General features: G+C 36.6%; 1 protein-coding gene across 17 annotated transcripts in view; it reads left to right on the forward strand.

The window, feature by feature from the left end:
- The window catches only part of CNTN4 (contactin 4), a 994,033-nt gene that overhangs the window by 849,243 nt on the left and 132,353 nt on the right, over positions 1-12,437 (forward strand). For all 17 annotated transcript variants that reach the window (XM_078351515.1, XM_078351513.1, XM_078351514.1 and 14 more), the window contains one exon: positions 4,655-4,805. In XM_078351515.1, the coding sequence (XP_078207641.1) occupies positions 4,655-4,805 (151 nt within the window). The remainder of the gene's footprint in view (positions 1-4,654; positions 4,806-12,437) is intronic.

Below are 12,437 nucleotides of genomic sequence, written 5' to 3' on the forward strand. Positions count from 1 at the left end.
GAGAAGGAAGGTATGAAGTTCTTAATCTGGATCAAATATTGTGCTAAGTACTTTATGTTCAATACATGTATTATTTAATCCTCAAAACAATCTCATATTATAAATATTTTTATAATAACTTGCCCAATGGAATGGGAGTTTATAAACCCAAGAGCTGCCCATGGAAGAAGTATTATTACAGCCATCAGAAAACAAGGCATTCAATGAGTTAGACCAAAACAATAGGAGGATGGATATTAGGCACATTACAAGGGCCACATCATGCTAACATCAAAATGGAAAAATTATCTACTTCAGAGTTGTGTTGAAAGTCTCCTTGTGAATATCATTCATAATCAGAAAGCACTGTTTTTAGAGGGCCTCTCTGTCACCCAGGCTGCAGTGCAATGGTGTGATCCTAGCTCACTGCAGCCTTGAACTCCCGAGTTCAAGTGATCTTCTAACTTCAGCCTTCCAAGAAGCAAGGACTACAGGCATGTACCACTACACCTGGCTAATTTTTTATTTTTTTTGTGGTGACTGAGTCTCACTGTGTTGCCGCAGCTGGTCTTGAACTCCTGGTTTCAAGTGATCCTCCTGCTTTGGCCTCCCAAAGTGCTGAGATTACAGGCCTGAGCCACCAGACCTGGCCTCAGAGTGGGCTAATTTTTGAATCAGCCATTCTGAAACAGTGAACTTAGAAAGAAAAGTCTTCTACCAGTAGCCTGCTTTCTAGATAGCAATCCAACAGGCCAGAAGAAATTTGGGGTCTCATAATCTGATACCAGTATTTTCTCCTCAGTAGTAAAACGATTTGAATTAATGCATTCACTCTAAACTTGTTTTTAGGGAATGATGAAGTAATAGTTAAAGAGAGTAGACAAAGGTTAAAGTAATAAGAAATGCTGAACTTCCAAAAAAGCTGGCCTTAATATTCTCCTCAACTAGATGCTTCTATCACAGCCTGTGATAGAACTGGCATGCATAATAATCCTTTCTTCTTCAATAATATAGTAAGATATTATATCCATATATTTCCCAAACAGGACTGCCACTGCATATCTACTTAAGGAGTTATCATTCTACTGTTTCCCTTGAGAAATGATGCAAAGGCAAAAAACAAACAAACAAAAACAACTTTTGCTTTTGAGGGGTTCTGTTGGCCACTTAAAATACTCTTAATAAATGACCAAAAGTCATTTAATTCACTAAAAACAAATAGTTGTGAATTACAAAGAGGGCCTCTCTCAGCCAGATGCTTCTCACAGATAAAGTTAATATAATAAAGACCATTGATAAATAATAAAAAGTTGCATTTCTCACATAGAAGTGGTCCCATAATACAACTCATTCTAACACTGAGGGAGTGGTGCCCTCTAGCAGTGCATGTGAGAAATATTATCATTTAAGTATAATAAATATAGCAAATGAGGATCTCCCAGTATCTGAGCTACTCTCAGACTTAAGGTGTAATTTGACAGTTGGTTTTGTCTTTTCTGGGATACTAGGAACCCCACTGAAGTTTCACTTCCATGTGCACTAATTTTTAAGTGCTAGCAAAGGTTAGATTCTAATAGTGCCCTTTCGGGGACTTTACCAATGACTTTTAAAACCTCATTCTCTGTGAATGTCACATGTGACAGTTCCCTTTCACTTTTCCTTGAAACCTCCCCTAGGTCAGTTTTTGGGGATCAGAATAGAGGGTACAAATAGGAAAAAGCACCATCCTACAAGCTGAACAACATCTCAGGTGCAAAAGATGGTCACAAAATGGCAGAGTGTTAAGAAATCTGTTAATGGCTCGAGTATTCAAAAACTGATGAAGTTCTGACAATTTTCCCTTAAAAGTACCACAGTTTATGGCTACAACTGATAGCTTTGCAGGGTTAGATAACATCAGAAGCTAATTAGGTAAATTGAGTAAACAAAAACTTGATTTTTTTTTTTTAAGATGCAGTCTAGCTCTGTTGCCCAAGCTGAAGTGCAGTGGTACAATCTCAGCTCACTGCAGCTTCCACCTCCCAAGTTCAAGTGATTCTCATGCCTCAGTCACCCCAGTAGCTGATATTACAGACATGCAACACCACGTATATTTTTTGTATTTTTAGTGGAAACACGGTTTTGCCATGTTGGCCAGGCTGATCTCGAACTCCTGGCTTATGTTATCCACCCACCTCAGCCTCTCAAAGTGCTGGGATTACAGTCATGAGCCACCATGCCCAGCCTTAAATTTTTAACTACATTTTTATTAGTGAAAGATGTTCAAGCCAGTCTTATCTCTAAGATACCAAAAGATTATATGCACACAAATAGTATATTACAAATGCTATTGAAACTGAAAGGTGTGTTTTCTGGTTTCTGTGTGTCTGATATGCTATTTCAAATCTTGTAAAGGCAAAGTATAGTTTTTTGACAAATATGCCCATGTGTTGTGCACAGTTTGATTTATGTAAACTCATTTCAAATGCAGCTGCAGAATTCCTCTGAATGGATGAAAAATATCTGCCTAAAGTGATAAAAAATATGTGTGTAGAACGATATAGTTTTAAGAAGGGATTTTTATATGATACAGATTTGTAACTATTTCACAAAATACTCTTTAAAAATTTTTTTCAAGAATATCTTTTTTTTTTTTTACATTTTTGAGTCAATTCAGCAGTTTGCATTGAGTTTGCTCTGCTGAAACACTTTTCTGTGACACAAATTAGCTTATGTGGGATTGGTAAGTAGGGGAATGGTGTCAGTATAACATAGATGCTGGATCTGTTCAGATATTTTACTAAGTAACAGAAACTAAACACAAAGCCCACGAACACAGATTAACGCAGCTAGCCAAGGGAAAATAGCTACTGCACATGACTCCCATGCATGCCAGATTCTTCCTTTTGGTGCAGTTTGGCCACATACTCTAACATGGCAGTGCCTCTCATGTAATTCTCAATTTTTCTGCAATTTGCATTTATTGTATAGCTTAGCAATCTCAACTCTTCCTTCTTTCTTCCATCAAGCTACCTTCTCATGCATGTGCACACACACACATACACACATTGTATTTTTTGTAGTATTTATTATGAATCAAACTTATCTTTTTGATCATGTTTATATTTAATTAGGCTTGATATTTACTAGAATGGTTATTGTTTCTGTAGTGCTCTTGTTACATAAATATTGTTACATAAATATTGAGTAGGTATGTCATGACCCTATCTTTTTCATGAACCTTACAGTTTTTATTATGTAATTTTGCAGACCATACAAGAAATACATTTATCTCATTACAGCAAAAATTTCTGTACACCTGTACTTGCACTCTACTTATTAATTGTACTTATTATCATTGAATTACTCCCTGAATTACAGACTCCCCTCATAAATCTGAGGTAAACAGATTGAGATGTTAGTTACCTACTAGATTAATTTTTAAAATTTTACCTTCTCATGATAATACCAGCTCCATGTGTACATTGCATGGTCCCATTAAAAAGTAACCTTTCCATCTTTTTTGTTCCTAGGCAGTTACCGAAAGTATTTCCACAACAAATAAATGTAATCAAGACTTAACTTGCTTCCACTGAAGCTTGTTTTCATTTCTAAAGATCATTAGCCTATGATTTAGGTACTTTAAAAAAATATTGGCCCCCATTACCCCTGAAGCCCCTGCACTCATATAACACACACTCCCAGTCCTCCTTTAAGTAATTTGTGGTTTCTATTTAAAGTTTACATTGAGCATGGTCTTAAATATTAAATTCCAGCAGGTCAAACTGCAGTGAGTCAGGGTTTTAAAATATGATTAAGATTCCAAGAAATGAATTCTTCATTCCAAAATCTCTTCCTGCACATTAATTCAGTTAACTCAGAAGAAAATAGATATTTTCCAGGAAGATGTCTTTTATTTTACTTTTGTGAGAATACAAATATATATCTTTTGTTTTAGGAAAGAAATCATTCTTTAATAGTATTTCCATATAACTATGTTACTGGTGTTAGCATGAGTGAATTTTTTAGAACACTAATGGTAAGCATATAATAGAGCTTTCTCAATACTTACGCTCCAGGAGCAAGTCACAGTTCTCCTGAATGAACCAAGCATTGCATTAGGCACTTACAGTGAAAAGCTAAACAAAGCCCTGTTTTTAAGGAGAAGCTTACAGAGGGTGACAATATAGACAGTTCAGCACATTCTCTAATGGAGACACATATGAACAGAGTGCTGTGGGACGAAGCAGAGGTGGTAACCATATCAGAGAGGGAATCCTTTAACTTACACAATAAAAAAATAATAAATTTCGTATGGAGTTTCTAATTTTGTTTCTCTCTCTTTTGATTTTCTGAAATTTTAAAATGTTTGTTCACTTGGACATAGAATAAATTTTCTTTAAAAGAATCCCTCAACAAGGAAAGGAGAGTATTCTGTCTTGATCTTCACAGTGATATATACCAAATTCATCAAACTATATACACACACAAATGGTACATTTTACCAAATACAAATTATACCCCAGGTTTAATAAATCTATCAAAACATCCAGTGCTACATACTTAAAAAAATTAGCTTCCTCCCTTTGGTGACCAAGGTGGCAATAAATGTATTAGAGGGAAAAAAAGAAAGACTAAGGAATTATCTCATGGAAGGCTGTCTTGAATAATAATTATTTTTTGTACTGTCTTTCAGCTGTAGGTCCAGATTTTTCAAGAACACTCTTGAAAAGATTAACTCTTGTCAAAGTGGGGGGTGAAGTTGTCATCGAGTGTAAGCCAAAAGCATCTCCAAAACCTGTTTACACCTGGAAGAAAGGAAGGGACATATTAAAAGAAAATGAAAGGTACTATCTTGAATTATTTTCAATATTTGGTTTACCTATAATAATTTGTTGTTCTGTTATTAATAGTTCTAAGGGGAAGGTGGGATTACTATCTGCTATTGCTGAACTAAGTGTTAAAAAAGAACAGAAGCTTTGGAAGGGTGAGTGGTGAGTTACTGATCTGTATAGTCCTTCTGGATTTGGGAATTCTACAAAGCACTTCCTGCAGGGAAAGATCACATGATCCCTGTGAAGACTGCCAGAGCTGCCTTAAGGTGAACAGTTACAAACAGCCTTTTTGATTTTAGCCTGAAATTTTTGTAGATTTACCCACCTTTTCCCATCCTCCTTTGACTGCGTAAATAAGCCTACATCTTATTTGCTATGACAACCCTTCAATTATTTGGCAGTAGCTATTATGTCTCCTGTTAGTTTTTTCCCTTTTGGGGGCTATCTCTAATTTCAAAACTCATTCTTCATACAGCAGATTATTATGCTCTATTTTTATTTAATTTACATCTTTTTGAGATAACAGGTTTTTTCTTTCTGATATCTAAACTCTTCATCTGTATATTTTTTATATATGAATGCATGTAGTATATATAAAACAAATATATAGGAGTTATTTGAGGTGCTATATTAGCTTGCATGAAATGGCAGGTGTCTCTAAGACCTTTTCTTGGCTGTCACCCCTATAAAATATCCCCTGCCTTTTTCTGTAATCTACTCAATCTGTTGCAAAATTGTAATTAGGCATGAATCTGTTTGTCACCTATAAGACAGGATTTGCCAGCTGTATATATAATGATTTTAATTAATGCTAAAGGTCTAGTACTCAAGAATGCAAGAAGGAAGCCTGTAAAAATGTGTATGTATCTACCCTTTACACATGTACACCTTTGGATTTGCATATACAAATTAGATCTGATGATGACAGTGTCCATTTAAATGGTTTTTGTAAACAAACTCGATATGGTTTATAAAAGGTGTATTCACACATTTTTTTTAACACTTGCTATGTACTACGGAGTAGCACATGTATTAAATTCATAGTATACATCCCTTTCTGATTTTTGGTATATCAAGAAAGCAGTGTAGTTCATTGAATGTTGACATGGCATTCAAATTTGTAGCCAAACCTGAAAATTGATAGCACAATTGCTTCTACTGCAGTCTTTAACATGAGATTCATTTTCTATTTTATTTACTTCAGCGTTTCTTAAAATGTGGTTCATGAGATTACTTTTAATAATTATGTATTTACTTTTAATATAGTTGGAATATAACTGATATGTGCCACATGTATTGCTCAGAACAAGGTTACATTTTAAGAGTTTTCATTTTAAAATGACATTAAGGAAATAATATGGGTATTAGATATGTTAAAATTGTGAATGAATTAAGTTATTATTAAAGCTTAAAGCTTCTGCTTAGAAGTGCAGCACTGCATTTTCACTCACATTTCTTGGGCCAAAACAAGTCACATGTTCCTGCAACCCAGAGGGAAATATAATCTTACTATGTGCCTGGAAGAAAAGAGACAACCTAATATTTTGAACAGTATTAATGACTGCATACCACTGCTACACAGCTTAACCATTGTTATAAGCTAATTAAATTACCTTTGGAAAAATAGTATGTCAGTATCAAGAATTCCATATGATAAGTGAATTTAATTGATTGTTTCTACAACTTGACTTACCACAAATTTCTGATTTGACTAATAGGTTTCAAATATGCTTAAACATTTATTTCGCACTAAACTATATATTTAAACTGAGGAAACTCCCCATCATTACCCAATTCCTGCTATTTATCACCTCCACCTCCACTAGTGTCACCAGGCTAGTCCCAAACTATCAATATTAGCACTTATTCTCCACATGAGTACTGTGTTCTCACAGTTCTGTTCCTCCCTCCCACCTTACTTAGAATGTATTAACCAGATATAATGATTCTGGTAATGCAAATGCATTGAAAAACTGGCCAGGTATAGTATATAGGGGAATGATGGGGACTTCAGCGTGGGCCCCATCTGAGGGAGACACCTGCCACTCAGCCATATGGAGACTCAGGTCAGGTGCCTCTCCATCTTATTGTTCTTCAAGAGAAACTACAAATCGAGACTTTTGTTTGAGCTTCCAACTTTTATATGTCAGCAACTAATTTCTTTTTGATGGATGTACAATATAAACTGTGTGCCTATAGACCAAGTTTACTTCATGAGCTACTGGTTTTTAACGTCTGAGAAAGACACAGCAAGTAAAACATTTCACAATTTCTTAAATGGGTGAACAATAAGAAAGATTTTACAATTGTTTTTCTCTTTGGCAGAGAAGAGATTCTGCCATTTTTCTCATTTCTTTCTAAAAGAGAAGAGGGAAAATTAAGTGGATGAGTGAGCAAAAGCAATTGTAGATGAAACTGATGAGTAAAAAAATTTTAGAATCCCTATTTTAGGAAAGGGTTAACCTGGTAGACCAACTCAAAGTGCAAAATTCTTTGGCTATACAGCATTCAGTAATAATTTCTAATACACTGCCTCGTGTGCCTTAATTCTCTTTTGAGAATTCCTAGAATCTTAGGAATCAAAAGGCAAGTCTTTAACCTTTGATTAAAGAGATTATTAATCCCTTAAGTATAAAATACTGGCATAACACAGTGAAACAAAACTTTATGATCAAGCACCCTTTATTAATGTTCTGCCTAGATACTGTGTTTTGAAAGACTTTGCTAAACTCGTATTTATTGACATTTAATTTCAATTTTAATTAATCGACTGCCTACAAATGAGTTTACAGTAGTGGTATTAGAAGCAACATGTCAAAAATTAAAAAGGTCTTATCTCATCTAACCATATGGTGATACTGTAGTCAGCTAAGTGAATAGAGATTCAGAAACACTGGTTTAACATTAACATGTCTGTTATCTTAAAAATGTGTTTTAAATATTTTCTTATTTTGGCTTCCCATTCTTTTGGAAATTTACAGCATATTCACACTAGCCTTATCTATGTTAATCCAAGCATCTAAATGAAAGATTAAAAATTCAAGTAATTTTATAACATTCTTCTTGGGTAGAATATCTATGAATGTAAAACATTTCTTATTATCTTGTATATGTCTCTGGCAATCAGTGTAGGCAATATCAGACGTTTAAAATGGGGAAGACCGGTCACACAGCTCAAGAGATTTAGTCCTCTGATGAGGTCTTTAGTCACCATGAAAGCAATTGAAATCATTTGGATGAATTGAGTAATTGTCACTAACTGAATAAGGTTGATTATTTTGTTTACTTTTAGTTTTTAGACAGAAGCTACTTTGAGGCAGGTAAGACTGAAGTTGACCTATTAAAAACAAAAACATTAAAATACAGAAATAGCAGAATCATTTAAAAAAAAAAAAAAACAACCTAGAATCCTAGAATTATAAGTGGCTATCCAACCATTGTATCAACCAGGGTGGATGCTTTTGGTTGCAAGTAAGAGAAACCAACTCAAAACTGGCTTAAGGGCAAAAGAGAATTCATTGGCTCATGTATTTGAGAAGATGATTCTGGATAGATTGCAACTGTAGGTATGACAGGGCTCAGGTGCTCACACGGTTTTATCAGGACTCTGTCTTGCTCTCTTCCTGTCTCTCACAGGCTCTTCTCTCCTGCTAGTAGGATGGCTTCTGAAGCTGTCTGCTCACCCTCTTTTCCAATGTATCGCAAGAGTTCCTGAATAGAATCAAATAAGCTTCCCTTGGTCAGTGTCCTTCTCTGAACTAGTCACACTCAAGGAGGATCTGATCTACTGATCAGTCCTAAAAGGCACATGGGGAAGCCCGTCTCAAACTACATGGACTGAGAATGGGATAGGGATTTCCAAAGAAATCAAGATGCTCTCACCAGAAGAAGAGGGAATGGACACTGGGCAGACGCTGATGCCAAATTCCCACCATAATCATAGAGCCCATCTTCCATTTCAGGGCAGGATCCCCATAATGGCTGGGCTCACTTCCTTCCCTGGTTACTAATAATGATGGAAACCTAACTAATTGTTAGAAGATTATGTCCTTTCAGCTTCTACTCATTTTTGGTTTCATTTTCTGGAATTTAACTGGCAAATCAAATTGTTCCCCATCACCTGCCCCCCTTCCATTTCTGCACTGGGAGGCTACTCTATGTTTTCTTTCAATTATTTTCCAAGCCCAAATGTCCCCCCTTGTATCTGATATTCTTCAGATGACATTGTTCAGCATCCTCTCACTGGTTTGGTCATTTCCAAGTATTTTTAATAAGGGAATACTTAGCTTTATCTCCACAGAAAAGGATGATGATTATAATTGTTATGGTAAGAGAAAAAATGATCTTCAGTGAGTTTGGATTAGTAAGGCAAGCAAGTGAATGATATATCATAGAAAGACCACTCTCTGCCAATGTTTATTTTTTAAAATTAACATGGTGCTTAGACAAGAAAGTTTAGTTGTCTTGAAAGAAATCACTGAGAAAAATATTTACTTTTCACTGAAGCCAAAGAAATGAGTAAACTGTTACTCTCATTAATGTGTAAATAAAAGCTTCTTATTCTTTTACTTAAGAACTTCCCTCCATCCTTTTAAATATTAGACTAATACATTATGTCAAGCTAATAATAAGCAGGAATAGGTATGCCACTAAATTTTTCTGAAAAGAATCTCAGACCTACAGCCTGCATGTCGCAGGCTTGGGTTTAGAATAAGCAGCATGACTCTGTTTTATGAATCTAGGCAATTCCAGTTTTGGTCTATGGAGCATTCACTGGGTATTTACCTTTGCTTGGCACTAGAGATAGAAAAAGGATACATGAACCTAGCCCTCAAGGTGCTCATAGACTAGCACAGGGGCCCAGTAGCACAATATCAATATAAATTTTTCAGTGATCCTGAGGCATATGTTATAAAGGTGATACATTGAGAAGGAATCCTAAAAAATATAGGGCAGCGATAGATCTTGGAGTCCTTGTATTTTATGTCTGTAGAGTTTAGACTTGAATCAGAAGACCATGGACAGAATTGAAGGATTTTATGCGAGGGAGTGTGCAGTCATATGCGTGCTACAGAAAGATTACTGTGCCTGCAACATGCAGAAGGAATCAGGGTAAGGCAAGATTGAGGATGCAGAGAGGCCAATTCCAATAGCAGTCTAGGAAGAAAATCCTAACACGTGGATCACGTCAGTCTCCTGAGAGTGAAATAGAGAAGATCTACTAAAGGGTAGAATTTAAAACACTTAATGACCTAGTAAGTAGAAGGATTGAAAAAATGAGGAAGAAAAAAAGAAAATGATTCCTAGGATTCCATCTTGAGGAGCGGGCGAATGTCAGTGCCATTTGCTGCAGTAGTAAACAGAGAAGAAGCAAGACTGATGGGGGCAAATAAAGAGGTTACTGTTAACATGTTGTATGTGAGGTGCCTGTAAGTGGTGATGTCATTCAAATGGAGATTTTCATTCAAGCGTCACCTGCTCAGAAACACCTTTCCCAGTAACCTACCTAAAATTGTAAAACTCTCCCCTTATTTTCCTAATTTATATATTTTACAGTATTTGTCACTATCCCACATACTACATATTAACTTTTAAACCTTTTGTTTATTATTTTTTAGAGACAAGGTCTTGCTCCATTGCTCAGGCTGGACAGCGGTGATGTGATTGTAGCTCACTACAGCCTCGAACTCCCACCTCAGCCCCCTGAGAAGCTAGGATCACAGGCACATGCCACCATGCCCAGCTAATTTTTTTTTTTTTTTTTTTTGTAGAGACAGAGTCTTGTTATGTTGCCCAGGCTGGTCTTGAATTCTGCCTTCAAATAAACCTCTTGTCTCAGCCTCCCAAAGTGCTATGATTACAGGCAGAAGCCACCACACCTTACCCACTTTTTGACCTTATTATCAGTCTTCTCCACCCTCACCCATTGGATTGTAAATTCCATGAGAATAGAAATTTCTGCTGCATTGTGTGTGTGTGCGCGTGTGTATGTGTGTGTCTGTGTGTCTGTGTGTGTCTGTGTCTTAAACAGTACAAATTTAGATTTTTATATTTCTGGAGGTAAAAATTCTACTGTGGGCCTCATTGGTCTAAAAATCAAGGTTTCAACAGAGATACATTCATTCTGGAGCCTCTAGGGGAGAATCTGATTCCAGCTTCTACAGGTCACCTCCGCTCTTTGGCTTGTGATCCCTTTGCTCCATCTTCAAAGCTTAATGAAAAGTGAAGGAGGCAGGTCTCAATCAGTAGCAGTTTATTTAGCCAGGGTTGAGGACCTGGCTGGGAAATACCTACATCACAGGAGCATCTGTTACTGGTGCTTTTTCAAAAGGGGGTTTGAGGATTTTTCAGTATTTAAAAGGGAAAGAGCAAATGGGAGAGAAAAAAAAGGGAGGGAGGGTGGACAGAGAGGCAGATGCTTACATTCTTATGAGGCTGTGATCAGCCTCAGCAAATCTACATTTTACATGTGAAAAGAGGGCATTGAGGAAAAAGTCAGTTATGCATTCGTTGCAGGGTCAGCCAAGGGAAAATTTCTGGGTTTGTCTTTGTCCTCTCCCTGGAAAGATAAGCTGGTAACTGACATTGTCAGGGTGAGATTCAACAGAATTTGGTTTTAGGATTAGATTATATAAGGGATATGTATCCTGCAAGATTTAGGGGCTCACAAGGAATTTCATTTGTGGCACAGTCCATCTAGTGAGATAGTCGGCCTTCTAGCATTGTGGGAACCTGGCTTATGGGTGAGACTATGACACAGGGTTGCAAAATTACAGCTATCTGTCTGGGAACAAAAGGAAAGCAATATTGTGTGACTCAGTTCCCAAGCTTAACTTTTCCTTTGGCATAGTGAGTTTGGAGTCCCAAGATTCTATTTTCTTTCGTGCTAGTTCTTCTCACATTCCATACTCTGACCTCTTCCGCCTCCTTCTTCCATTTTGAAAGGGTTTTGTTTTTTTTTTTTTTAAATTGGGCCTTCTGTGTATGTTTTGTTGCATTCTTTAACACTAGAGCGCTGCCTGGCATAGCGTCAGTGCTATATGGGTGTCCAATAGGAAACTGAAAGTACAGGTCTGAGTCCAGGAGTAGAGACAGAGAGCCAGACATCATCAGTAGATAAGAAGCCATGGAGTGCATATGTTCATCCAGAGAGAGTTCTATAGAATGAGAACATCTGTGGTTCAAAGGAAGGTACCCTGAGGAACAGACACATTCAAAGAATGAGCGTTTAAGCCACACCTGCTGGGAGGTTTGAAGGAGGAGACTCAAAGAGGCAGGAGAGCATCTAGGAGAAAGTAAGAAACAGAAGCCAGGGGAGCAGAAAAGTGCAACAAGGAGTAAGAACTTGGTGTGTCTAAGACCTTCAAAAAAATAACAATGCAAGCATGACTGCTGGATTTAGAAACCTTAACTTTACCTTGAGTGGAGTACTTTTAGCCCATTAAAATTGTATAAACATCTATATTTTTAGCCATGTATTGCCAGACTGAAATACATGTTTAGGTCTCTCTCACCCTCACAGTGTAATCAGATCAAGTCTAGCATTCTGTGAAAATATCCAACTGAAATAAGAATGAAATTCATGCTCATATGTCTTGCCTGTAGACACTGATGTCTGCCTCCAAGGTGAAATTACATCATAAC

Source organism: Callithrix jacchus, chromosome 15 (genome assembly GCF_049354715.1).
Source record: "Callithrix jacchus isolate 240 chromosome 15, calJac240_pri, whole genome shotgun sequence".
Classification (NCBI taxonomy): domain Eukaryota; kingdom Metazoa; phylum Chordata; class Mammalia; order Primates; family Cebidae; genus Callithrix; species Callithrix jacchus.